Source organism: Hyposmocoma kahamanoa, unplaced genomic scaffold (genome assembly GCF_003589595.1).
Source record: "Hyposmocoma kahamanoa isolate Upper Pololo Valley unplaced genomic scaffold, ASM358959v1 76, whole genome shotgun sequence".
Taxonomy (NCBI): Eukaryota; Metazoa; Arthropoda; class Insecta; order Lepidoptera; family Cosmopterigidae; genus Hyposmocoma; species Hyposmocoma kahamanoa.
This window is the reverse complement of record NW_020653900.1, coordinates 10,943,638-10,971,554: the sequence shown is the minus strand read 5'-3', so window position 1 is coordinate 10,971,554 and position 27,917 is coordinate 10,943,638. Positions and strand designations below refer to the sequence as shown.

Here is a 27,917-nt window from a genome sequence, read left to right as displayed (position 1 = left end):
TTATAACAGTAGTCACAGGGACTACGCTTTTTCTTTATTGTAAATGGAGATTGTTCTTACCAGCGTACTAGGGTATTTTGTATTGTGATAATTTGGCGTTGGGACATGTGGACAGTAAGATTTTAGAGATTTTTACTACAGTACCTTGCTTATACTAAATAAAAATAAGAATAAAATAAAATAAAAATTATTTATTTATTTATTTAAGTTAAGTTAGTAACATGACACCTTATAACTATGTTAGTATTAGGATTAGTTCTCAATCATAAAAATAATACCTAACAATTAGTTACAAATATAACAAACAGGACGAACCCAGCCACCCAGATGGTTCACTGACTCACATGTAGAACATGCAACTCAGTGAACCACCGGAACACAGATGCATCCATCTTGTCTGCTATCATCTTCAGGATCTCGTTGTTGTTACCCCTCACTCTTCGTACTAATGAAGTGGACATTTTGCGCATGATGGCATGGAAATCATCCATGCCAGCACCTGCAAACATGCTAGATGCGCTACAGAAATGGGGAAGCTTCAATAAGGCCCTGGTATTATAATACTGGACTCGCAAGGCACTATACGATCTCAGCGTACAGTTGGACCATAGAGCACATGTGTAGAAGCTTTGGTGTATGCTCTAAAGAGGGTGAGCTTCACTCCAGGCGTACACCTTGTGAATCTATGAGCCAACATATTGCCTCGAACTGACAACACCCTTAGGTCCTCTGTCACAATATGACCCAAGTACCTAAACTGTGCAACAAGCCTCAAAGGTACCCCATTTAAAATTGGTGGTACATAGGCTGGTTTTTTAATTTTATCCTTAAACAGCAAGAACTCACTCTTTTTCTTGTTGTACTTTTTGTTTTCGTGTTGCACAGCATAGGTCTCACAATGACATATAAGTCGTCTTATACCACTGATTAAAGGGCTGAGCAACACCATATTATCCGCATAGCTAATGTTATTAACGCTTGTGTTGTCAATACGGCATCCGACGTGCATGCTGTTCAGCTTCCCAATCAGGGTATTAACAAACAAATTAAAAAGTCTAGGCGAGGTTAATCCCCCTTGCCTAATGCCACAGCTCAAAACATACTCGTCAGATCGAGCATTTGCCCATTTTACTACATTCTTTTGATTATGGTATAGTATGGTATGTGAGAAAATACCAACTACTTCAGGTGATATGCCTGCTTTCTTCAATTTTGTCCAGAGCGTATCATATGATACTAGGTCAAGAGCTTTTGAAAGGTCTAAAAAGCAGGCATATACCAGGGTCTCGCTTTTGATATAGTAACATCATATAGAGACATTAGTGACATCAGTTTTCTGATGGGGATCGCCAACGGTAAGATTGATTGTCCGGAATTGTTGTCACACATAAACCTGCGCACAAACTTGTTACATTACAGATGTCGACCACCTCTGCAAGTGCCGTTTGCGAGCACTAATTATAGGCAAAATACGTACACGGTGCGTGCTTTGAGACTTTATAACAATGCGACAGTAAATCATTCTGAGTTTGATTTGTTTTGTTCAAGCATAGACACAGTCAGGCGTGAAATGACCAAACGTCACTTTGACACATCACGTGATTGGCGATGAATACACTGGTATATTCGTTTAATTCTTAGACTCTTTTTCTTTTACCATCCTCTAAGGTTTAAATTGTATATTAGAAAAGTAATTTTTATTTTGTTTTTAAATTTATTGACTGCGTTCTTTGTATTTTCCTGTAATCTCTTTTTGGCTTGCTAAGCACTGTATATTGTTTCATGTAGGTGGAAATTCGTAAATGGCATTGGATTACTCATATTTAAGTTTACTATAATTGTATTATTTGTCCGTGAATTTTCCTAAAATGTATAAATATAAATAAAAATAAATAAATAAAATAAAATAGTAATCAACAGCATATTTTAGTGACAAAATGGCAGTCTCGGTTGATAAACTCTCTTTAAAGCCGAATTGCGAGTCGTGTAATAGTATTTGGCCACTTAGGTGAACATCTAATATCCTGTCCAGAACTTTAGCTGACACTGTCGCTAGTGAGATTGGTCTATAGTTGGATTTATCAGCCACATCACCATTACGGTTCTTAACAAGCGGGATAACTACAGTTTTCATCAGAAAGCAAATGTCGCTAGACAGAAGGCTTGAAGGTCGCTAGTTGTCGCTATTTATGACATTATTTATACTCAAAACTTTTAATTTCCTAAGTGTGATGGGTGGGACACTCACGACACCCGCCTGTTTGAGTTGATGGCTTCATTGCCAAGATCAAGACTAACTATTAACATTTTGTTCAGCAAGTTTTTCATATGTGATAACTTGAATTTTAAAGTTTTATTTTATATATGTATACATTTAATTAATAATTTTGATAAATTTTAAGGAAATTAATATGCTAAGTTGTGACGGGTGGGACATGATTTTGTGACGGGTGGGACGAGATACAATTGAATACACAGAATTAATAAAATTACACTGTTTAATGTGAGATTCATCATTAGTAAGCAAACATTTTATAATTTTTGTCTTATTAAGATATTTTAACACAAAAAAAAAACAGAATTAAAGAACTGATAAAGTAATCCTATTATTTTTCTTGAAACACTATCTATGACGACATAAAATCAAAGTCACGCATGTAAAATGCATTAATAAATTTGAAAAATCCTGCCACATCTTTGAAGTCTCAGTATAATATGACAAATTTTTGAAATTTTGCTCGAATATATAGTTAAAACTAGTGGAGACAGACTCATGAATTTCCTGATACTAAAAATCATCAGGAAAAATGTTGTACGTTTGAAATGTCTTTTTTATGTGTTAAAATGTCTTAATTATGAGAAGAATTATAAAGAATTTGCTTATAAATGATGGATCTACATATATAAACAGCATATATTTTTAAAAATTCTATGTATTGAAATGTAACTTGTCCCATCTATCACTAAATGGTGTCCCTATAGTCACAATTTAATACAACAAATGTTAAACTCTGAAATTAAAGCAACTGTTATGTCTAGTAAACATCGTAAAAACTCGAATCCATGAAAATACAAACATTTAGTCAAAGTAAAAACGTTTAGAAGTGTGTCGCACCCATCGCTGTGACAGGTGGGACAGACTTCCAAATCTTAATATTTAAATTCCTATTTCCGCGCCCAACCAAGCCAAAATAATGACCCTTAGCACAATTGTTACTTTTACAAAAGCAAATGCCAATAGATTGCATATTTATTGGTTAAAATAAAAATATATGTACATATATGTTTCATTGTGACGGGTGGAACTTGAAATTAGTATTTATTGAAACTTTAATAACTGCTCACCATGTATATTTCCATGCAATCACTTATCACTGTTTTAAAATTCGGAAATTGCATTTTCTTCGACAGTAATAACTTTTTTAGAAAGTCGCATAAACAACCGCGAAAATTGTTGCTAACATTATAGGAAAAAATGCTTCACTATAGACGACAGGGCTATGGCTGTGTTAATGAGTATAAAAAAATACGATAATTGTACAATATCCGAAAAATCTCATTTATTTCCAATGATTTGATTTATTGGGCGTATTCTAGTCATACAATTAAAACCAAATTGTGTAATTTATTTTTTGAACCGCGGTGTCATTTTCGCTGGAAAGGCCCAAAAACTTTATGTTCATAGCACAGATTAAAAGACCTGGGGTCTGTCCGACATCCATCCGAAACAATAACTGTCAAATAAGGAATACTCGACCAAAGTCTACCATATTAGAAGACAAAGTTAAGTATGATGCGTCTTTCGTAAGCGTCTTTTAAATGGTTGAGTATTACCACAAAAATTGTTTCGGACACTGTAAGTGTTGGACTGAGAACGAGAGTACGGGGCCAGGTCCATATCTTTCAACTTAATTTTGATTATAGTGTCCCTCTCTATCAACCTCTTGATTCTAAGGGTCGTATTCTAGAAGTCTACTTAATGCTCAAGTCAGGATTTGAGCATGGTTTAAAGCACTCGAAATCGTACTTAAGTCCCTGCCATTAGGGTCGTATTTCCAGTGATTGAAATCATACTCAGATCCTGACTTGAGCATTCTTCTTCTCTCTCATCTTGAGTTCTGGAATACGACCCTAAGGGAATTTGTAGTGCTATAACCCGTGCAAGCAAGCCCGCACAGGGACCTTAAAAGTTTATTTCCCGAAGCCAGATCAGCCCATGGACAGAGTTGTCACGGTGCTGGACTTCATCTGGTGCTCAAAAGGCTAGCGCCTTGAGTGAGCGGCCCCGGAGATAGGTACCGGAGCTGTTGGCACGCTCACTTCCTATTGTGCATTGCACAACTAATGGTTGCTACCGTTAAGCCGTTGAATTAAAATTCGACTACCAACTCTCCGCGCTGGTGACGGAGCTATAGGCACTCGCACTTCTCGAGCGAGGCCGAAGTGTCTTCCAGTTCCCATTATTCCTATGGAACTGGATAGACCGGAGGATATGCAGCTTATCCTCTACTAGTTATCCGGAGTAGCACCGGAGATGTCAGTCGCAGTATCCTGCGACAGTGTTCTGACATAGTTTCCAACTTATTACACCAATACAATTTTACCACTGAGTAGAAAGTATGAGATAAGATGAAATAATATTAAATGTTAATAGACAAAACTTAACTAATTAAAAGGCGCCAAAAAAGTCGCAAAATTTTTCTTGTCGCTAAATAGAAACAAAATGTCGCTTAATACAGCGACAAAGTCGTTAAGTTGTCAACACTGCTTAGGGCATTCGCATAGGAATCAAATACGGACAAATAGGCATCAATGCAAACAAAAGTGACAAACTAAAATGTCAGCTTTTCTACATTTTTAGCTATCAACGTTATACAGATGGCATAATGAGTAGGTGGATGTAGAAGTAACACCGAATATCGTCGGGGATAGTGTATTACGCGTAGCTGGCATTTGATTATGAGCCTCCATTTCGGTAATTTAGTCGCCAAATCAAAGCCGCGTATATGTCATGGCAACCAAATTAGCGTGATTTACGGGAATCTACTGTTATCAGTCCTAGATAACATAAATTACTGCTTACTGTGCAAAAATGAACGTCGTAGTCATTGAAATAACAAAATAATAACTTTAAATATCTCTCCAGTGAAATTTGCTTAGGTGCAGATACGCGCCTTTTACCAATAAATACTACATGCGTGGATTTACACTATCCCCGACGATATTATTATGAAGGTTTACAGCTAAAAAAATTATGTATAAACCAAATGTCAAAAAGCCTATTACAACCATCCACACTAAAAAGTGGAAAGTGATACAACTTGCATTAGAGCTCATTGCTTATGACTGTTAGTAACTTACTTAAATATGGGTTGTAAATTAAGTAATATATGCGTTGTAGTAGATTGGTACCTTACCTAATATTATTATTTATTTTTTTACATGAAAAGGAAAACTGTTTAAGGGCAACCTTGATTTGTGTTTGTGTTGAAAGTCCTTAAGTAGGTTTTGTTCTGGGGCACCCGTGTTGTCTGGCTCTCTAATCGGGCAATCGTTATTGTATTTTCTCCAAACATATCTGAGTTATTATTTTCTTTTACAATCATCCACGTTCAGATGAAGGCTCGGGCCTACAAGCTTTGGGGGAATACCCAGACACTTTGTCTATTTTTTTTTTCAAGTAAACAATACTATTAGCATGTCTGATTTATTTCATGTCTGATAGTCGGTTCTGATTATCTGATTGTATTCACTCAATGGTGAATTAACTGCAGTGTTGCCAATTTATGAGGAATTCCTCAAATAGCAGGGAACTTCAACTCGATTGGGGATTTTGTGGGGATTGACGCTATGCGGGGAAAATGCCAGAATCCCCTGGCATTTTACCATTTTTGTAAATGTATTGATGGCTGTTGCATCACTAGGTTGATCATTACTGATAAAAACACGAATTATTTATTTGTTTATGAACGATATTTTTTTTTTTCAACATTGGACATGCTCCGCGTATATACCAACATTTATGTAGAATTATTAGCAAGCAGCTTATACAAAATTTTCGGGTAGGATCTGAATCACTTAGTCCTGTATTGCAAAATGATTACTATTATCAGACACTGTCAAGAGCCTGGCTCTTAAATAGGATGATAAAGATCAATTGGTGCGTAATGAGCGCGTGACCCTTCCTAACGTTTAGGGCGGTTCCCGGTATGAAAAAAAAAGAAATCAGCTATTGCCAAACAAAGCCCAGCAGTTGGTGCTTTCACACCATAACTTGCCACTCGTCAAGCTTAAGGTCTAATCTTAATTTAATTTGTTGAGATCCTTTTTAATTTTAGCGTAACGTATATAGATGGTCGCTTTTTTATTTATTTGATATATTTTTAGGAGATGGATTTATAGTCATAAAAGTAATAATATAATAAATACTGCGAATAAATAAATATTACATGTGGTGAATTTGTGGGGAATGTGAACTTTGCTTTCCCCACATTTTTTACCTTGATTTTTGGGGATTTTGAATAATTAGCATTGGCATCGCTGTAAATTGGAGGGAAGAGTCGGTCGTGTATTTCGTCTCACCTCGACAGTACAGCGAAGCGCGCCTTCAGACCATCGGACCGGCACTAAATCGGGCACTATTACCGACATGGACGCCCGATCCAATTATCTTATCGGACGTGTATTGAGTGTTCAAACAAATAATTATATGATACGAACGCCTTTAGATTGTCGGATCCGATTATCGGACAAAATGCCTGCAGCGTGCTTACGAACTTGTGATGTGACGCATTTAATAACTTATCCATTATAATTTTTTTGAAGCAATTTGGGTATGCAAAACAAATAAAAGAACGTCGTCTTTGACAAAAATAATAACTTTTTATTCTAATTTAATTTCCATCTTGATCCGAGGATTTGGCCGAAACAGCAATGCGGGGAGCAAGTACAGCTATACTGTACATGATTTTGCCACTGCCAGCGACATTCAAGGTGATATAGATCGACTTGATTTAGATTGCATTAGTTTGAGGATATTGCAGAAGTTACGACATAAATATCTGTCAGGTAAACAGTAAATAGCAGGGAGATATTAACGTATATTTACGTGTGGCAGGAAATACGTAGCAGGAGCTACGACGTATATACCCATTACGTAAATAGTAAGTAGCAGGGAGTTATTAGCGTATTGGCAATGAATCTAGGTACTTTTACGCCGTGACCGTGGAACCTGTAAGGGGTCCGAAAAGTTAGTTTGTTTGAAAAAATAAATATAAGCGATTTAGATCGGAAAAAACTAGTTTCATTTCCTGCGTGTATACCGTGTCCCTCAAATAAGTAGTAAGTGGCAAGGATGCAAATGACGTTTGTATCCTTATGTAAGTAGTAAGCAGCAGGGTGTTATAATATGTGCGTCAGATAAGATGTAGGGAATAAGTAATACAGGAATATCTACCAGTATAGGAAAGTAGGTAGCAGACTGAGTTGGTTTGACAATACTTTGCATGATATTGCAAATGGTGATATATTAATGATATTTTATTTTACAATTCATCTAAGTTACATATTTTTCACCTCAATAGCTCGGCAAGGCTTTCTTTCTCATTAGAAATCTGCGCGCAAAAGCGTACTTGACGTAAACTGTTGTGGTGCACCTAACTTTTTCTTTCGATGAAAAAAAAAATGCGATTTGTCATACATTATTTATGTGATATAAATCCGTTGCGTAGAGGGAGTTTATTCTCCCTCTACGATCCGTTGGCATATTTTATTCTTATTATTGTTGACATGAAATTGACAACCATAACTAGTTTTGTTTATCAAAACTGATGTGTTTCTTTCATTTACTATTTTCGTCGCTATGGTGACGTGAAAAGTTGTGAGTTTCGCTCGGCAGCAAACTCTCTTCGCTCGTACTTCAAATTTAGTTTCCTTCGCTTGCTCAGGTTTCAATACAAGCACTCGCGTGAAACGACAACTTTGCAGCCTTGCATAACAAATAACTATTACTTGGCACTCATTTAGATCGCAAGGCTTTTATCGGCAAAGGCGGCAGTTCTAGGACCGAACTTTGTCCCTTTTTTACATTAATGTTTTGTTTAATTAAAGTTTTAAGTCATTGAAGTCTTCATCGCCCACAAATGAAAAATGGTTTATTGACATGACATCGACATATTAAATGCTTTAATGTTCCTAGACCCGTTAACCCTTAACTTATTGTCATTAACAAAGACAATGCTCACACTGGCCCGTTTTGAGTAACTATAAAGAAGCGTGGCTGCCATTGGATAATTCCATACCGCACGAAAAATAGAGACGTATGTTAGTTAACAGATATAAAGTAGAAATTGAGCATGGTGTGTTCAAAACTTTATTCAATTTCCCCACTTAAACATTTTTATTTAATTAAAACTGCTTACCTGTAAATCTAATGCTGCATCCTTTTCCAAACATTTTTTCTATTTTCTATTTTATTTATTTAGCAGGAATAAAGCATTTTTTCGTAATTATAAATGTTCTCGCCTCACCAGGTCACTTCGGATGTGACCTGTGGGTGAGACAATTGTTCTAAAACCAAAATTCTAAAATAAATATGGTATTACGAACGTAAAAGATTATTATGTATAACGTAGAACGAAATTTACAGATTTATTTATCGCCTACGAAACTAAAAACTGTCGTAACTCAAAATTGTGGAGTTGTGAAAATATGATTTGAAAATGAAAACCAAAATACTGAATGAAATATTGATTTCATATATATTTTCGTTTATAAATGGATAATTAAGTATCATGTATAAATAAAAATAATCACATTATTCCATTCAAATTTTTTTTTTTTCAAATTTTTAAATTAGGTTTTCTCAATTGCGTAATTTTGTGTTACGACAGTATTTAGTTTTATGTGCGTTATATTATGTGGCATCGTATTTCAACTTTGATAATATATAACATGGGAACGTGAGACTACATGATTCTTCAATATCATTTCTTATTGAAAGCCCGGCTATGTACTGTACACGACTGTAAAAACTGAAGTAACAAGTTTAAGTACCTTTGCCACTTTGTTTAATATGGCAGAACGGCAATGTTTAATATGAAAATGTCAGTATGTGTATTTAAAAATAAAATAGGGGCTGCGATCACCGCTTTGGGTCGTGGTTGGTTCAACATTGCCATCCTGGGAGGCAATGCTGTCAGTATAATGGGATCTTTTGAGTCAAACACGATACAGGACACTTTCCGAATTTCAATGGCACTTTTTGAGTAATTTTTGTAAAACCCTTTTTTCTTTTGGTTTTAAGGTCTTAAACGTACAAATAAGTTCAAGCTATGTCAATAATTATAAAATCACAGAAATATTTAAGTTAAATACAACAAAACGCGATATTTTTAGGTCACACGAATGAGATTGCAGTAACACGAATTATTTTTTCATTAACATAAATGAGAAAGACAGCACAGTAATGAGAAATTATTATTACAACACACATTTTATCGTTCAATAAAGAACATTTAACATCATTTAACATGTAACAAATATTTTAATAGAAGTTCTTGTATCAAAATCCTTCTCATCCGTGTAAGACCATCTATCTATCTATATGTAATTAATAAATAAATCTAAATAAGTATTTTGTTAATGTCACATAAACTTTGTTGTACATCAATATATCATCATTACCACCATCAACATCATCATCATGATCATCAGCATCATTACCATTCACATCATCATCACAATCATCGACATCATCACTACAATCATCATCGTCATCATCACCACCATCATCATCGTCACCACCGTCATCACCACCACTACCACCATCTAATTGTTATATTTCGAGTAAATATTTGGCTTAAAGTAACTATTTGACTTAAAAGTAGACAAGAATGAGAGCGACAATAATGATATTTGGATACATTTTTAATTGTCAAGTGTGTAAAATATGCTGGACCTTTATAAAAATGCATGGATTTTAAAGTTCCCTTTGTATGATTGATGTACAATAAATTTTATAAAACTATTACTTAATAATTAAATTTTTATTGAATTGATATTCAATTATTTTTTGTGAAATTACTCCACTAGTTTGTTATAATTATTAATGCAAAGATCGAACACTCAGAAAAAACACTCAGAAAAATATCCTTCGATCCGGTCGGATCGAAGGATATTTTTCTGGGTGTTCGATCTTTGCATTAATAATTATTACTTAATACTTATTTAGATAGATTGCTTTAGTAACTAGCGCTGAAATTGGTATTTAAGTCGATTTTTTGCTGAAACGGAGATGCACAGGTAACTTCACTGTGTACACTCCAATCCGACAGGATTCTCACGTGTGCGAAGAGTGAAGGTGATGCGGTATGAACTTTTGTTATTAGGAGACTTTTAGTTAAAGTGACACTAATGATAAGAAAAATTGAAACACATTTTGTATTCCCAAGAAAACGTGTTTGTATAATAAATTGGAAAGTTACGGTTTGTATTCGACGTGAAAATTATTAGAGTTTATCCTCGATGGAAAATATTGCGATTTCCACGAGTGTTTAATTTTTTTTTCTTTTTTTCTTAAAATTAGGTCGACTTGGAACCGGCTCCCATGAATGAGAAATTGACCGCTTTTTTAATTTTTATTTAGTAGTAAAGCAGTCTTTTTATGTGTAACACAGACTTAGTAAGCAAGGAATCATATTAAAGAAATAATGCTTAGCATTCATGTAATAATATAAAAGTTATTGAAAGGGACACATGTTTGGAGGTTATCTGAAAACGACCCTAGAAATTTTTGACAAAATCTCTTGTAAATCCCAATTTTTGTGTCATGGTATCTATTGACGAAGCCTTTACTGATCTTTGGGTTGTATTTACGATCTTTTTTATTGTCTATTAGTTTTTATTGAATGAAGTTATAAATATAAGTAGGTAAAGAAAGAACCTTAAGTGACAAATAGTAATTTTATGCTACAGAGTGTTTTAAAGAGAATGAGGCTCTTAATTAGGTATTTAAAAATAATCTTAAGGCCATATAAATTATATTAAATAAAAAACAAACGATACAATTTCATATCTCTTACCATTGCGTGATAAGGCAATGTCTGTATAAACATCTGAATTCCTAAATATGGACATACGCTTCTATACCTCTCACCTAGACAGTTTTAAAAATAAACCAGTTCTAATTTTTTTCAGCTACCATGGCATTTAGATTCCTCAATAATGCCGTAATAACTGGCCACATCGATGCGTACTGTTTGGTCTGCGAGAGCCATCTCCGAAATACAGAAGACGTACACTATCACATTGTTAAACCGATCCATATTAAGAATCTTGATACAACAGGTTATTTCGACAAATATAAGGATGATTGTATTAGAAAGGTTAGTAAGATGGTGAAGTTTGTTAATATTAACTTAGAACAAGTAGGTATTTATTTTTGACAGGATTGACATAGAGGCGATAGCATTGGTTTTTCGTTTCACATTGAGGACGGAGCAGTTGATGTAGTAGACAGACGATAGTGTAATAGTAACTATGACCTTCCACGTAAAAACTGATAAAATTTTGACATAAATGAATAAGATTTTGTTAGAACACTTCAAAAAGTATCCACGCTGACAATAAAACTGCCATCTATATCTCTACAGTATTACATGCTCAGAAAAAAATTACCTACTAAATGATACCAAAGTACATAAACTATCAAGTGCGATACTTATTTTCATTTCGTAGATATTCTTTTTCTTTTAATGTAATACTGTCGAGAGACACGTAGACGAGACACATGTAGATGGTAGTTTTATCTTCAGCGTGGATACTTTTTGAAGTGTTCGGGTACAGTTCAAATGATCTATTTATCGATCTCGTTTGTAAAAACGGATATATCCAATATCTTCTACGGGCACGGTGTCGTTTTACTTGAGTATTCAAGTATCAAATAGATAGTATAACTGCAGCGTCCTGAATGAGTTCTGTATTATTACCTATTTTTGTCAAAGAAGGATCTCAGAAATATGTACAATGACCGCGGTGAGCAACTGCGAAGTGATCTTTATCTGGCGCGGGACCGCAGTAGAAGTGGGCGTTTAAACGAGAAGCCTTTTAAAAAGTTTGCTTTTTAAAATAAGCACTTAGCGCGCTTTTCATTTTAAGCGTAAGGGTTGGTCAGTTCTATATCAACAATTTCATTTTTTACAACGTGCCTAAGTTTCAAGTCCCGTCATTTATGTTTCTTAAACAAATTAATTCGTCAATGTGAATAATAATTTTATAAATTATAATAAAACTCGTGTTTTACAAATAAACTTACTTAGAACTTTAGTGTCTACTCTTGCTTTTCGCTATCAACACCACGTTGCAAGCTTTTTTAACATAAAAGTCTATGAGCGTAAACGTTTTCCTGAACGACATTTTAAGCTTCATACTTTACTTCACATTTTAACTGCCTCCGTGGCCGAACGGTTACCATGCCGGACTGCCACGCAGAGGTCCCAGGTTCGATTCCCGGGTCGGGAGAAATGTTTGTATGGCCTACATTTATTTCTCTCGTGAGTTTGGGTGTAATTTGTGGTTGTCTATATGTGTGTCCATGGCACCCGCGACACAGGGTTTCCCTAGTGCGGGGCTATGTTGAGTGTGTGCGTTATTATTATTATTATTATACTAAAAAGTGTTTAAGTGAAAAGCGTCTAAAATAGCACGCTTTTTTAAAAAAGCAGCAACGTTGACACGTTTGTAAAAATAAGCAGTTTTTCCCATCTCTAGACCGCAGTACCTCTGCCACAGCACGGGGCAGTTTTAAAATATTGAAATTATCTAATGATATTTCAGCGATGCATAGGGTACGTTCCGATAAGTCGAACACGTTAACTAATTTTAACTGTTTTTAAAAGAGAATTTTGTGCTCTATGTTTTGCTATTTAAAACGGTTATTTGACCATTTCTCACTTAGCAGCGTTTTAGTTGGTGGACGGCAGATCTGCGTCTCCGTCACTCCACGCGTGATCCGTCGTCCGGCACTCCGCTGTGTGGTGCGGGGCAGTGTGATAATCACCTTAGTGATACCCCTAAACATCCAGTCCTAATTACAGAAATGAATGTTTATTTTTCTAATTATAGGTCAAAAAACGATACTTTTGCGAATACTGCAACATCCTTCTCCCTACTGCTGCCAAAGTGGGTTTACACGTAGTTGAACTGGTGCATGTGGAAAACAAAAGTGCCCAACATCTAAAGCGTATTGGAAGCTCCATTATAGCTTTCGACAATGTCTTAATCAATGAAAAAGCATGGAATGGTGTAAAAGAAGACACATGTTTAATTTGTGGAGTGGAGTTTGACAATGAAGGCATTCATAAGACCGAAGCAATGCACATTATTAATTTGATTCAGAGTAACATTGAATTTGGGTCAGATAATACCGTGTATCGAAAGGTAATATGAATTGCTGGTTGATGATAATAAAAAAATCGATTAGAAGTGTTAATAAACTTGCTTTAAAAAAATTTTTTTGCTAATAATAAGTAATTTTATTATTTGAAAATTGTTTGTTTTACTTTGACGTCTTTTTCGTTTAGCCAGTCGCTATGGAATTTAAACTTAGAAATTTGTGGTATTGGTTAATACTTATACTTGTCTTTTTTACAGATTGACGAAAGTTCGTTCCAATGTCTCACATGCAATGATGTACTCGCAATAGAAACGATGTCCACACATGTCGATGACACAAACCACAAGAAACTATATTCTGAATGTCGTCAAGCTTACATCGCTTCTATTGCTAATGAAAAGGAAAAGCCACCAGTTGATGTAAGTAAAGTGGTTGAAAACTCTGAAACATCTGTTACAACTGGGAAAGAACAAAAACTAGACCCACAAAATGAATCGAAAAAAGAAATACCCAAGCCTGATCCTATTGAAGTAAAAAAAGAAGTAATCCCAGAAGTCAGTGAAAAAAATCAAATTTCCTCAACTGACTCAGCTAAAAAATCAACACCAGAAATCAGTGCCAAAAATCCAATTACCCCAACAGAGTCAGTAAAAAAATCTACACCAGAAATTAAGAAGCCTGAAGAAGCAAAACCGAAACTTGAAAAAGGAACTCTATATTTCGATAAGGAGATTTGTAAAGCTCTGAATGCTAATAATTACATAGCTAGTGACGAGAATGGTAAAAAATGGTGCATACTTTGTGACTGGACTGTCCTTACAGCAGATGCACATATTCAAAGCTTACATCATCAAACTATACTGAAAATGCATAAAGAAAGGATGGAAAAGAAAAAGACTAATAAATTAGGTTCAGACAAATGTACTCCCGCCCAAACGGAGCAAAAGATCACAAATCAAATATTGGATATGTTACCGAAATTGGACAAAAACGATATTATAGTGGAATGCAAAAGCAATGTCGCATTCTGTAAGAGATGTAGCCAAGTTCTTGATTTTAATCATTTAGCAATTGAGAATCATATAATCGAGCAACACAAAGACGATAAAAAAGAAGAATTAACGAAGCCATCCAATAACAACAAAAAAGTGGATGATGCCAAAAAAACGCAAAAGATAGTAGAGGACACCAAGAAGCCTCAATCTCCTACAACAAAGAAAGCTCAAATGATGAAAAAACAGGAAAGAGAGTCAGAGTCTCGAGCCAGCTCAGCTGCTTCAACTCGAGAATCCGATGATGACATCGAAAAACTCGTAAAAGCAAATAACTTGACGTTCAATCGTAACAGTAACAAAATTTACTGCTCTGCATGTGACGTCCATTTCATTTCTACAATAAAGAAAATAAACAAACATGTCTCAGACACAACACATAAAAACAACACAGCTATGAAGTCAACGAAACCAAGTTTTACACAGACTGTAATGAAAAAGGCAAAAATGAAAGACTTCATAACAGATGTAGTTGCTGTCGAAAACGCATACATTAGGGATGTGATAGTAAATGAAAAATACGTATTAAACAATTACAGCTTTGTTATGTTAACGAAGCAGTACCGACTGAGATGCGAAGCGTGTGAGATGAATTTGACCAACGAGCAAGTGGAACAACATAAGTTTTCGCGCAGTCATCACAGAGCTATGTGCGAAACGATGGTTATAGTTTCGTTCGAGTCCGAGTTCATTCGGGAGGTAAGTCATGCCTTTTTTTTCTCTTGAGACGCAAGCGCACATCGTCGCATCAAAAATTTATCAGTCGGTGATAGCGCTACTTATTTACTTTAGGCGTGAAACACACATAGAGTGTGTATATTATTATAATGCTCTTGACTTTCTAAAATTAGATTTCTTTAAAGTGCTAATCCCTAAAGAAAACCAGGTCCTCCGAGTCGTTTTACTACACCAAAACATTGCACCAGTCTGATGAAGTTATCTTGTTGATATCTACTCTAGCAGTAGTAACAGCCTGTCTCGCTTTTTTGTCATGCAACTTGACTTTAACATACATTACTAGTGTCATCCCACATACATCCCACTTCGGGCATGGGTGTCCTTTAAAGAGAGGGTTTAGGCCACGTCCACAACTCTGAAGTTCAGTCAAGGCACCTGATAGCATTCTATAAGTTAAAGTTTTATTTACCTTCTCAGCTCCGCCCAGAAGTCTACCACTGCGGCTACTGCAACGTTGTCCAAACAAGTTATGAAGACCTGGAGAATCATCTCCAGAGCACATCTCACCGCGAAGCCAAAAACTTCTCACTGTGGCGTCTGAAGCAGTATGGTCCTGAGATAATCAATCATAGGAAACAGCATCCGCCGACATTCATGGACGTTCCCGATCTTCTAAAGGTTGAGATAGAGGATTAGAAATATGGTGTGTTAGTATAAGTTTAATTAGTAGGATCGGTTTCGGTGAATAATCAACAATAATAATTGCTTAGTGAAGGTACGTCATGATTACATCTTCATAATAGTAATTATACTTTAGCCAAATTCGAAGTAGAATATTTAGTAACAAAACGTTGTTAGGCAGCCAATGATGGCATAGACCCACGGCCAGGGGCCATGAACTCTTATTACGATTCAGTTTAGGACCTAAAATAAATCGTTGTGAGAAGTAGAGGTGGTCATTATTGCAACACCAGATTAAGCAATGTATTATTACTCTTACGCATTCTATAACTCATTATCGAATAACCAGTCTAAACTGACCCTTTGCTCTCGTTCTCCGTCCGAAACATATAAGTAATACTCTTAGATTATCACTAATATCAGGTTTCTTACCACGATGTATGATTTCTTTTTATTTTCCCGATATTTCGGAACGGTTGCACGCTCCATGGTCACGGGTTAACTGACCAACAGTCAATAAGTAATACTTGACCAAATTATAAAACCCATGTTGCTAATGAAGCTTCATACTTGACATTGCTTTTTAATTTGGTTGAGTAATTGTTTTGGACGGAGATCGAAAGTAGACCCCCTGTTGTTGCTATCCTGTGATTGCGATTGCGTCGCGCGAACAAGCAAGTATGCAATAGGTAATGAGAGAAATGGCGCTACGCACATGATTGGACGATGCGATGCCACGATTTGCAAATTTTACGATTATATCTTTCGATGCACAAGTTAACGTTCTTTTTTTTTCATTTTATATTTTATTGTTATCTATTATCTTATTGTTATAAGTCACATATTTGAAACTACGAGTTTTGCTTCATGCAATTAGAATAATGTCGATTTTATAATTCGATATCTACAGGCAGTTAATATTAATCAATTTTAATTATAACTGCCCCCGTAGCATGGTTACGCATGATAGTCGCGATTCGCGCGATAAAATTGAAATAAGCGCGCTATTGGCTATCTAAATTAGATCTGGAGCCTTACCATGAACTTTTATTACAGTTCAGTATAGGTAAAAAAGCGGGATGGTGATATACACTTCATGTAGCGCTGTCTCACTACGATTCATATTAAGTCCTAAACTGAATCGTAATAAGAGTGCATGGTAAGGCCCCTGATTGAGACAGCCAATAGCGCACGCTCATTTCAATTTTATCGCGTGCGTTGCGACTATCATGCGTAGCCATGCTACGGGGGCTGGTGCTAAACATAGCCATTTTGTTTATGCTTGATTTCATTGCATAGCTATCTATTATCCGCGTCTAAATCGTAATAATATGTTCAACAACAACAACAACAACAACAACAGTGTTGCTGTAATGTTACTAGGACCTTGAATCGAGAATTACAAAAGCTACATTTTTATCTGCAAAATTTACATTTTACAAGTTCGTTTCATTTAAATAAAAATGCCAACTGTAATATATATTATATACGCCTAAATAAAAAAGTAAGTACGCTCACGAAAAAACAAGCTACAGCCAGTGTTTGTTTGATTTCATATTGTTTGCACCATATGTAGGTTATTTTTTAGGGGCCGGTTGGGGGGCCCGGTTGGGGCCTCGGTTGGAGGGCCCGGTTGGGGGCCCAAGTTGGGGGCCCCGGTTGGAGGCCCGGTCGGAGGCCTCGGTTGGGGGGCCCGGTTGGGGGCCCCGGTTGGGGTCTCTGGTTAGGGTCTCCGGTTGGGATCCCCGGTTGGGGGGCCGGTTGAGGGGCCCGGTTGGAGCCCCGGTTGGGGTTTCGGTTGGGGGCCCCGGTTGGGGGCCCCGGTTGGAGGCCCGATTGGGGGCCCGGCTCGCAATTGATTTAATTGCAATTGATTTCAATTGAATTGATTTTTTAATCTGATTGAATTATTGATTGAAATTTAATTGATTAACGCCCAACACTGGTTTACGTATAGTAATACTTACCGGGCCAAATATTGGTTCGCAAGTACCTATGATACTTATAATTTGTGAATTAAATTTTTAATACTGCTATATAGTAGGTCAAGGTCATTGACTTACAATTATATGGACGTTGGGTCCGCGCTAAAAAGTGTCCGCACTTGTAAGGCGCTAAAATCGTATACAGAGCGCCAAACTCCGCTTTAGTCTTCATTTGTTCGACTGACAGCGCGATACTGCGATGACATTACAATTTAAATTTCGAATAGGTTGACTTGGGACATTTTTTTCGTGGTTTTTGTATTAGACCCGTCGTCCATTTATTTGTAAGTCAATGGTTATGGTAGATAAAAAGAAACAAAGTTGTATGATTTTATTTTATGTTAATTTACTACATATCTCATCCAGCATAGCATCAATTTCCGATTCTGAATTTGAATTGCTACTCAAACTAAAAATGTTTGCAGTATCTCCCTTCAAATAAAAAAATCGAGATGACACAGTTTTATAAAATAATAATTACTGATATTTTACATGATGGTTTTAAATAATTTACTAGTGAAAATTCATCACAGACATGACTTCAAGATCAGTATTATCAATTACAAACTATCTTTAAACACGGTTCTGGCAGAATACCAACGAAGTGGGAAACCGCGGCATTTATGCTGAGCCAACGCCTTTTCACTACCATGACTTCCAACACTATTTACTTTAATTAGTTATGTGTGTAGTTATATGTTCCTTTTGTTATAAAAATTTGTTATTTTAAGTGGTTCAATATAATAATAATAATGGTGTTAGGTTTAGTGGATCCTATGCAAATAAGCTGTCATGGAAGTGAATAAAGTTTTTATCTATCTATCTATCTAACAGACTAATCGATTTGGGGGAAGAAATTGTGATAACTGTATAACAGTTGGAGGTGATAACCCTAAAAATATTGTTTTTTGTTGACATTTCGCACATGACAACTAACATAGTATTATCTCACAATTGCTTTAAGTTATATTAATAATACTTATTTAATTTCAAAGCGACAGTGTTGTCCTGTCACTTTGAATTTAAATCGTATTCGAATAATAGGTACAAATGTAACGAAATTTTGGACATAAATTATTAATGTATCGCAATTTTGAGATAAAATATAATATAACGCAATATTTGAGGTAATATACTATGTTAATTTTCAAGTGCGATTTATTCTACATCGAATTTGGCCAGAGTATAGGGAGTAGTAGCAGGAGCAATATTCTAAACTAGATATTTGTTTAATTGTATCCATTTTAGATAGAGTTACGTAAAGATTAAGAAAATTGCCTAAGAATTGCTGGTAAATTAACGTGAAGCCGAGGGGCATTACTTATTAAGTATGAAAGACTATGTGATTTTAAGAGACTTCGATTTGATTTCATTGATGTTCGGTCGCCTATGACGTCACAGCCCGGGGCAGTGAGGTCACTTCATAGGCATGCAGGGCGTTGAAGATAAATTCATTGATATTCTTAGTTATAAGCGTAAATGTGTTGACAGAAAAGTGTGTTTTATTATCTAAGGTTATAATCTTATTTTGAAAATCAAGTCAGATGTGTTCACCGAGACTTGTTTATTGTATTTTTGTTAATTTACCTTATGGGAAAGGCCCAAGATTTTGTTTTCAATGAAAGAGGAAAAAGTCACGATTATTTAAATTAGTTGTCGAGTTTTGTCGAGCATCTTTTGTTACCTTTAACAACAAGTATTTAGATTATTGCTACTTTTAAGAACAAGTATTTAGATTATTGCTACTTTTAAGAACAAGTATTTCGATTATTGCTACTTTTAAGAACAAGTATTTAGATTATTGCTACTTTAATAAAGGCCACTATTTATTAGTTATTTTTTTATGTGACATACGTAAACCCTAATCCGGTAAATAAGACGGTGATATTAAAATGACTTAACCCGTGTACGTATTAATAATCCGATAAAATCAATCTTGAAAAGATCTGATCTAGAGAACGTTTTAAGGCATTTGAATTAATATTAGTAGCAGTAGAGCTCCTGGTGAAAGCGTTCGTCCAGGGAAGTATTGCCACCTTAACTATTTCTGTCGCGAAGCAGTAATCTCAGTATTACTGCGTTCCGGTTTTGAAGGGTAAGGGTGCTGATGAAATTACAGGCACATGGGACTAGCGATGAAAGAGACTCCAGTCTTTTAAGGCGTTTTATAACAACTCTACTCCATTTTACAGGACTCTACTCTAAGACTGGAGGTTAGAGTTTTTATTAATAAGACTCAGTCGTTATACTAAAAGACTTAAACGACTCGAGTTGCTTGCAATGGATTTGTACCTATTTTAGTCTTATAAAACCCGAAGTTTATAAATAAAAATAACGTAGTATGTAGTAAATTATCATGTTTATTTACTTGTAATAAAAATTAGGATTGATTCAACGAGTGATTTAAGCAATAGGTACGAGATTTTATTTATGCAAACAAGAACCAACCCACACCTCGAGTGAAATTGAGTTATGTTCTTAGGTAGAACACCAGACGTGTCCTTTACCCGCTCACAAAAGATCCTGGCAATATACCCCAAGCCAAAACGGAGAAAATAAAAGCCCTTCAGGGTACCAACCCCTAAATAAGTAACTTTTAGTAGCTAAAAAGAACCATGCTGCGTAACTTCACATAATGTAATTTTTTAAATATACTAAATGGATCCATGTCACATGTACTGAAGTACTGTACACCTTTAGTGTTTGCATTACGAAAACTAGAACATGGTACTCGTTAACTAAATAAAAAGATACATTATGTTTAAATTTATTGCTATGTAATAGAATAGTTTCCCCGTATCATTCTCGATGCTGTACATAACTCACGTTATTTGCCTCAAACAACTTACCTGTTTATTTCTTCACACTGTTTTTACAAAAATCTACTTAACTCGAAAGTCACATTTTGAGGGTTGGTTCTAGTTTGCATAACTATGTCCAATTATGTAATGATTGCCTACAATACTTTTTCTGCGAGTAAATTAAAATAATGAAATACAACCAATATTTAAAATTCTACGGAAAGCCAGTTTTAACGTGCTCTTTATTAAAATTTTGTGTAACCAATATTCTTATTATGAAGTCCTGATAATTTTGTTTCAACTTATTTAGAACTCCGAGCACAGTATTGAGATACAGTTTATCTGTAATACATAGAACAAATATATAAAAATCTCGCTTTACATACATTCAGGGGTAGGCAGAGACTGTGGACCTCCATGCACCCGCGACACAGGGTTTCCCTAATGCGGGGGTATGTTGAGTGTATGCGTTATTAAAAAAAAAAAACTTAATACGTTCACGAATAGGATGTTTAATTCATCATGTGACACAGCCCGTCAGATCTGCGATTTAAGATTTAAAGCTCTGAGTGGCATTGCAACTGCTGTAGACAGGCGCATAGCTTAACACCAGGCGCATGACTTGTTCGTCCTGTCAGTTGATATAAAATAAATTATAACACACTTTTGGTGGTACCTATTTTTAAAAATCAAGTTCTTCGTATAAGATCGAAATTTACATTGACCCGGACAAGCAGGACGACCTTGGCAGGTCAACACAGTAATAGGTCACTCCAGAAATCAACAAGTTACAGAATAATTGCCTAGATGGCGTTACTCACTTTGTTTGTACCGTTCAATAGCCTTCTGATAAAAACTATACGCACCACAAACCCGGTTTGCAGGCAGTTAAAAGGATACCTAATCAATTGTGCTGAGGAAAGAATATCCCCGTGCCTCGTTTCACCTCTCCCTATCGTCGACAGCGCTGTTAGTCAAGCGTAAATGTAAATTAGTGCGCTGGAACCTCACTTCGCGCCACAATAGCATCTACAATGTTTACGTACGCACACTCGATTTGATGTTCGCGGCGATTGGACGCGTTCGTAGAACTGTGCTCGAAAGTTTTCGATATTGGCTGAATGACACAGTACCTTGGACAGTGATGAAATTTATTAAAACAAACAACGACATTTCAGAATTCTAATTTTGAATAACTTTCCCGCTTTTTTGTGACTGAAGATTTAAAAAGTGTTGTGTTTCGATATCCATTGAGTACTTTTTCGCTTGGAGAAATTTCTGCGGCTAATTTAATCACTCCTCAGGACTCGATTAAATTACCCGGAATATTTCCAGAAATATTTCAACTCTGCAACGGTAAATATTCAACGTTCCATTATTTTCCAATAATGTTTTAATTTTCATTTCATACATTTTGAAGATTTTCTTCCAATTGTGTGCAAATGCATTGTCACGTTATGCCTGTATTTTCGCTTGAAACAATTGATGTTTTACGCAACAATCATTCCAATCGAAGTAGGTACCTACTTAATTACATACCAACTTTACATTTACAACGTCTTGATTAAACTAGTTATTGGCAGTATATTAAACAGATTCTAAATAAGTTACATAGAATGTAAATTTACGCGAGCATTTCCGACAATCCTCAGAAATAAAGTTTGTATTAATTAATCAATGTTATTTACTGTACGGACGTCCTTACAGTAAACTACATATATGTATAAAATCTTCGCAATGAATGCTATGCTACGTACTTCTTAGTCAATAATTTTTAATATAATATAACATCATTCGGGACGTAACAAGTTTACTTTTTAATTAATGTTTATTTGATTTTAAACACATACAATCACTTTCGTTATTGCAAACCGTTCTGTTCAAATAAACCTCCTTCATTTGTTTTTTTTGCGTGTCTATAGCGTATTTCTCTTCAGCGATCTTTTTTGTTTCATCGGTCCATCACACTCAGCAATCTGACTGTTATTTTACCCTGTATTTGTATGTTGTTTCGTTTACGCCATTTATGACTATTCATGCATGCTACATGCTCTACCTATTTCCGGTTTTTTCTCTAAACAACGTTGGTTTTCTTTCTTATAGTTATGTTATAACCATAGGTCGGAAAAAGGAGTTCCACATATATAGATATAGCTACACGGCGCTTCTTGTACTCTATGTCGCTACATAGACTTGTTAAAACCACCAAATATTAATTAATTAATATTTCGAATTTCGGATTGAAAGAAAATCCTCTCTTTATTCTATTTAAGAAGATAAATAGATGTGCTGTACATGAGTAAGGGCGCGTTTATACGACACGAATTTCATCGCGCTCATCCAGCGCGGTCGAAGAGCGGAGTCTGCGGCGGCCTTAAATGAGATTTTAATATGTTATTCAAATGAATATTGCTGGAAAAAGTGATGAGATATCAAGTCGAAATCTTCAAATTATACCTACGTGAAAAATGTTACTTATTCCATTTATTAAGTGGTTGCTTTAGAATTTTAACCAAACCGATTTGTTTTCTTTTCTGGCATACTTTTTTTTTGTTTTTTTTTCTGGCATGGAACAGACTTTACTTGGCACCATTAGAATTATTTTAAAATCCAACTTCGACTTCCTAGGTCAGTAGTTTGTCCTACGATGCAGTGAAAATTATTCGAAAAAATAATTAAGCAATATTTGGTGGCTTTAACAACTCTATGTCGTTCCTTGTAGCTATGTCTATACATGTATCTATATTCTATATATGTGGAACACCTTTTTCCGACCTATAGTTATAACATACTCCGTTTTTAAGCCATCGCGATGATCATTGTCATATCGTTTATTGCATTATGTGGTAAAAAAATTATTTCAAGTATTTGCTGTTATTTTTTTGGCCGTAACATATACATAGTACGTAATCTACATAATATAGTTGTTTACGCTCTTATGTTGTCATAATAATTATAGTTCTAAAAAGATTGCATAACTGACTGATCAAAGTTCGTACTAGCATTATCTTGTCATCAGTGAACTTGTTAAATAAACTACACGCTTCGGCAAATTTAGTGGAACGTAAAAAATGGACAAAAATAAAATATTAAAAAAATTACTTTTTATCCTTTTCTAAGAAGGGTTTTCTTTATAAGACGGTTTACATGTAATAATAATAAGACAATGCTTGCTGGCTTTCAATAATTTTTACTGCTTCTAAAAATAAAACTATATGGCTGAGAACTTTTGTGATGAACAATTCTCTAAAAGTCACTTTATCGTCGCAACTGTAGTTCAAGGTCCTTGATAAAACATGTGATCGATAAAGATTATAATATATGAAAATACCAACATATAACGGGGTTCATACTCCATTCCCAAAGCCTCATATTTAAAATTTCATTCACTGATCAGTTGTCTATTATGATGGAATGTGTGTGTGTTATGTTGGATCCTCACAAGAAACTGAGTCTGAGAAACTGAGAGAAGTTGAAATTTACATTGTTATTAAATTTTAAGGACAATACACGCTTGACCAAATTGCCTGTGTCAAATTGTTTTCTCAAACCAAAGACCTAATGGTTCCTAAGACAGTTTCCTTGTACCACCTATAGTTTCGGGATTCCCCATACTGTCCCAGATAAAAAAATCACACTGTAAGTAAATTAAAACATTTCATCTCAGGATTTAAATTCTTAATAAATCCCCCTTTTTTCTTGACTCGAGACAGGCGCACGACTTGTTCGTCCCGTCACTTGATGTTATAAAAAAAGATAATAGAGATTTATTTATTTATAAAATCTAGGTTTATTTATAAACTTATCTGCAGTATACCTATAGGTACTGCGTTGCGTAACTCACAAAACTTTTAATATCAAATAATTAGCTACGTTTGACTTCGGCAGGCCAGGGGTTAACACTGTAGGTGCTAGATTAGAAAGCCGTATATATAGTGTTTTGAGTAGTTTCCCTTAATTATTTTCGTTGCTCTGGTACTTAAAGAACGGGGATGTTCCTAGTTTCAGACAGGTAATTGGTGTACTCATAAAAAGATAATGAAAACAATGAATTAGGTTAACAATACAATCCTCAGACTTCGTAAAACTCTAATTGCGCTTGTGACTTTAAAAATAGTACAATCAAAACAATTGCGACCGTCCTTATCGCAAACGTCATAGAGTTGAATTTAAATCTTAAGTGTCGAGCTTGACGTGCCCTTGACCCTATAATATATTTAAATGTCAATTAAAAGAAATAATTAATGAATCGTCTTACCAGGGCTGAATACGATTATACGTCAGAAGCTCCATTAAATTGACAAATGTTCACAACAGGAATTAAAAACACATGATCTAGACCAGAGTTTCCTAACTTTTTTCTAGTCACGGACCCCTCTCAAAATGTCAAAGAGCCCGCGTTTCCTTTCCGAAAAGACAAAAAACTAGTTTTAGCTTTTATTGTTTACTAGCTACGCTATTAGATATTGTTTTACTCGTTTTTTTGTTTGCGATTAAACTGTACTTTATTACGTATGAATAGTTAGTGTGACGGTTGCTGTTCTATTATGTTAGGTAAGCTCGCCATATATCTCCGGCGTTCATTACACCCCTGAGGGGTCCATAGGTCAAGAAAACCTGATCTAGACAGATGATTCTCAAAGTGGTGTACGTATATCGAACCCCAGGGGTTCACTCCGACCAACAAGGATTCCATGTCAGCGAAAAAATAGTGGGTGCGTTAATGGAGACGCGAGTGGAATCCTTTACACCTTCCTTAAAAGGAATTGTCCACATTACTCAAATAGTATTTATGTATTTACATAATACTTTCTTATTATAGATATACACGTGATAACATGGTAAAATGGGGATATATCAATCCGATTGTGCTGGCGGATCCCCCCCACAAAATACGACTCACTTGCTCTTTGGCTTGACAAGAAGAATTACAAACATATAAATTACCTACGAAGAGTCAACATTCGGTTAGATAAATATATAAAACTTAACATTTTTTTTTGAAGTTTAGTCACCATACAGTTAAACTTATTAAGGTGAGTAGCACTATGTCAACTGTCAAAAACACACACAAGTTTTATGAATTTGTAAAAAAAAAACACATTAGGGGGGTCTACGCAAAACAGACAAAATTGGCCCGTGGTCTACGAGACAAAAAGTTTGGGCACCTCTGGTCTAGACCATTCAATGTTTTCTTTAATTTTAACATTTTGTAATCTAGATTTCGTCTTCAGTAGATTATAAAACCAATTTTGCCTAACAACATCAGCGTTAGGTGTGCCATAGGTGTTGAATTTCTGCCCTAGCCGGTTTTGAATAAGCCTAGCAGGTTCGGTGTTCGTGTTCGGTGTCAGTTTTGACATACACTGAATCTCTGCCTTATCATAAATGACATAATCGACATTTTTAGCGAAATTTTATTGTGATATTATCATGTCTGAGATAAGCAAAACGGGACCTACAACCCTCTGTGGGCGGTATTTTATTTTTTTATTTAGTTTCCATTAAACTCATTTAAAAAAAAAAAAGGTGACATTAATTTAAGTGACAATATCTCGAAAGTTGCCGAAACGCAAATGCGTTAGTTATGGCAAGGAGAACAGAATTTGCTGGAAACTGAACCAAAGGTCAAAAGGCTTATAATTTATCAAGTTTCCAATGTTCTTTGTAGAAGCAAAGATATCCTTCACAATCCTAGCACATCTAAAGTACTTCCTCGATCCTATACTTCGTGCACACCGGAAGACTACCGTAGCTAAGAATATTTAAATAAATTACGTTGAATATTATAGCAATCATTATAGTAGTCATTTAAGTCCATTACTCACTCGTTTGGATGATAGACGTGTTTTTCTTTTATATACATAATAGTATGGTACATAACTACAACAATTACCTGGTATTAAACTGGATGAACTACAGTGCTGTGAATAGCAGAACAGAAAAATAGAGAAAATAAGACAAAGGAGAATTTTGGATTCGATCGAGAAACGTCGATGATTCGTGAATTCGACAAACATTCCCTGAAATGAGACCCTTATGATACTAAATTTTAGAGCACCATTTTGTTTAAACTGACGTCACGAACATTGAACAACGTCAAACGTTGCTACAGTTTTTGGTTTTAGAGTGGTTACAATTCGTGAAACGCGTAACTGCACTTACGATTTATAGGCGATTGTATTGCGATGCAATAGCCTATATAAATCCCAAGTTTATCGATGCATCGATTTTTATATCGACGCAGTCGCGCGCTTGCATCGCGTTTACATCGCTGCCTAAAATCGGGCGCGTGTGTAAAGGTCGACGATTAGCGACTGCATCGCTATTGCATCGCGTTTGCATCGCTGCTAACAGTCGCCGTGTGTAACCACTCTTAGGCTTCTATGCTACCCATAAAAATTTGACTAAGGTGGTCCAAGGCCAGCATTGCATTGTATTGTGCACTTGAGTTTTCAGTAGACTTTTTGATGATGAAAATAGGTGTTCAACAAAAATAAATCGTAATGTGTTCTGGAATTCATAAATGAATGGTTACCACATGGATCATCGTGTTATATAAATAACTGAACTGACCCCATTTCGAAATTGTGAAATTTACGCATGCTCCATCTCAATGACGATGGCGTGACGTTGGAAAATCCGTTTGATTACCTAAAAACGTTAGAGAAACGTTAAAGTGGCAAGTCTACAAGGAATGTACAGTACGTAACAAAAAACGTTAACCACCTAGTAAGTCATGTAATACGCAAGTCAGTAACTAAATATGTAACAAACATTTTAAGTCTTTGGCACATCGTAATGAAAGTAATTGGCTTAGCTTAGATACAATAACAAACTACCACACACGTAGAACGTGATAAGCAAAACTAGTCTTACAAACTTTGGAGAAACTCTATGGAAAACTTCTCTTTAAAACACGTAAATTTTCCGCGATCTTAACGCACACTAGGGAAATTCTGTATTGCGGGTGCCATGGACACACACATAGACAGCCACAAATTACACCCAAACTCACGAGAGAAATAAATGTAGGTCATATAAATATTTCTCCCGGCCCATTCGGCCACGGAGGCAGTATCTTAAAAAATCACTGTCCCATTTCCCGTAAAATACCGCAAAACATAGGTACGAAGAAATTGACTTATCAGCGAAGATAGATATGACTTGATACATGAAGAACTAATAAAGAATAAAGTTGACTCAACAATACAACCATGATTTACGACTCTAACTCTTTCCGTGATCATAATAAAACCACATCCATGAGGCGTTAAAAAGCGGAAAAATGTCGTAGACACCGTCATAAAGAGAAACCATTATTCAT

General features: G+C 35.5%; 2 protein-coding genes across 2 annotated transcripts in view; both read left to right on the top strand.

Annotated features, from left to right (window-relative positions):
* LOC113232451 overlaps positions 1 to 16,285 on the top strand; it is a 16,953-nt gene extending 668 nt beyond the window's left edge. The window contains exons 2-5 of the mRNA XM_026467192.1: positions 11,197 to 11,384; positions 13,123 to 13,437; positions 13,651 to 15,144; positions 15,601 to 16,285. Of these exons, the coding sequence (XP_026322977.1) occupies positions 11,202 to 11,384; positions 13,123 to 13,437; positions 13,651 to 15,144; positions 15,601 to 15,819 (2,211 nt within the window). The 5' untranslated portion in view covers positions 11,197 to 11,201 and the 3' untranslated portion in view covers positions 15,820 to 16,285. The remainder of the gene's footprint in view (positions 1 to 11,196; positions 11,385 to 13,122; positions 13,438 to 13,650; positions 15,145 to 15,600) is intronic.
* A 5,343-nt stretch (positions 16,286 to 21,628) lies between these two features.
* Positions 21,629 to 27,917, top strand: part of LOC113232625 (serine/threonine-protein phosphatase 2A 55 kDa regulatory subunit B delta isoform) — an 81,275-nt gene continuing 74,986 nt past the window's right edge. Inside the window, exon 1 of the mRNA XM_026467396.1 lies at positions 21,629 to 21,946. The gene's annotated coding sequence lies outside the window, so the exon portion shown is untranslated. The remainder of the gene's footprint in view (positions 21,947 to 27,917) is intronic.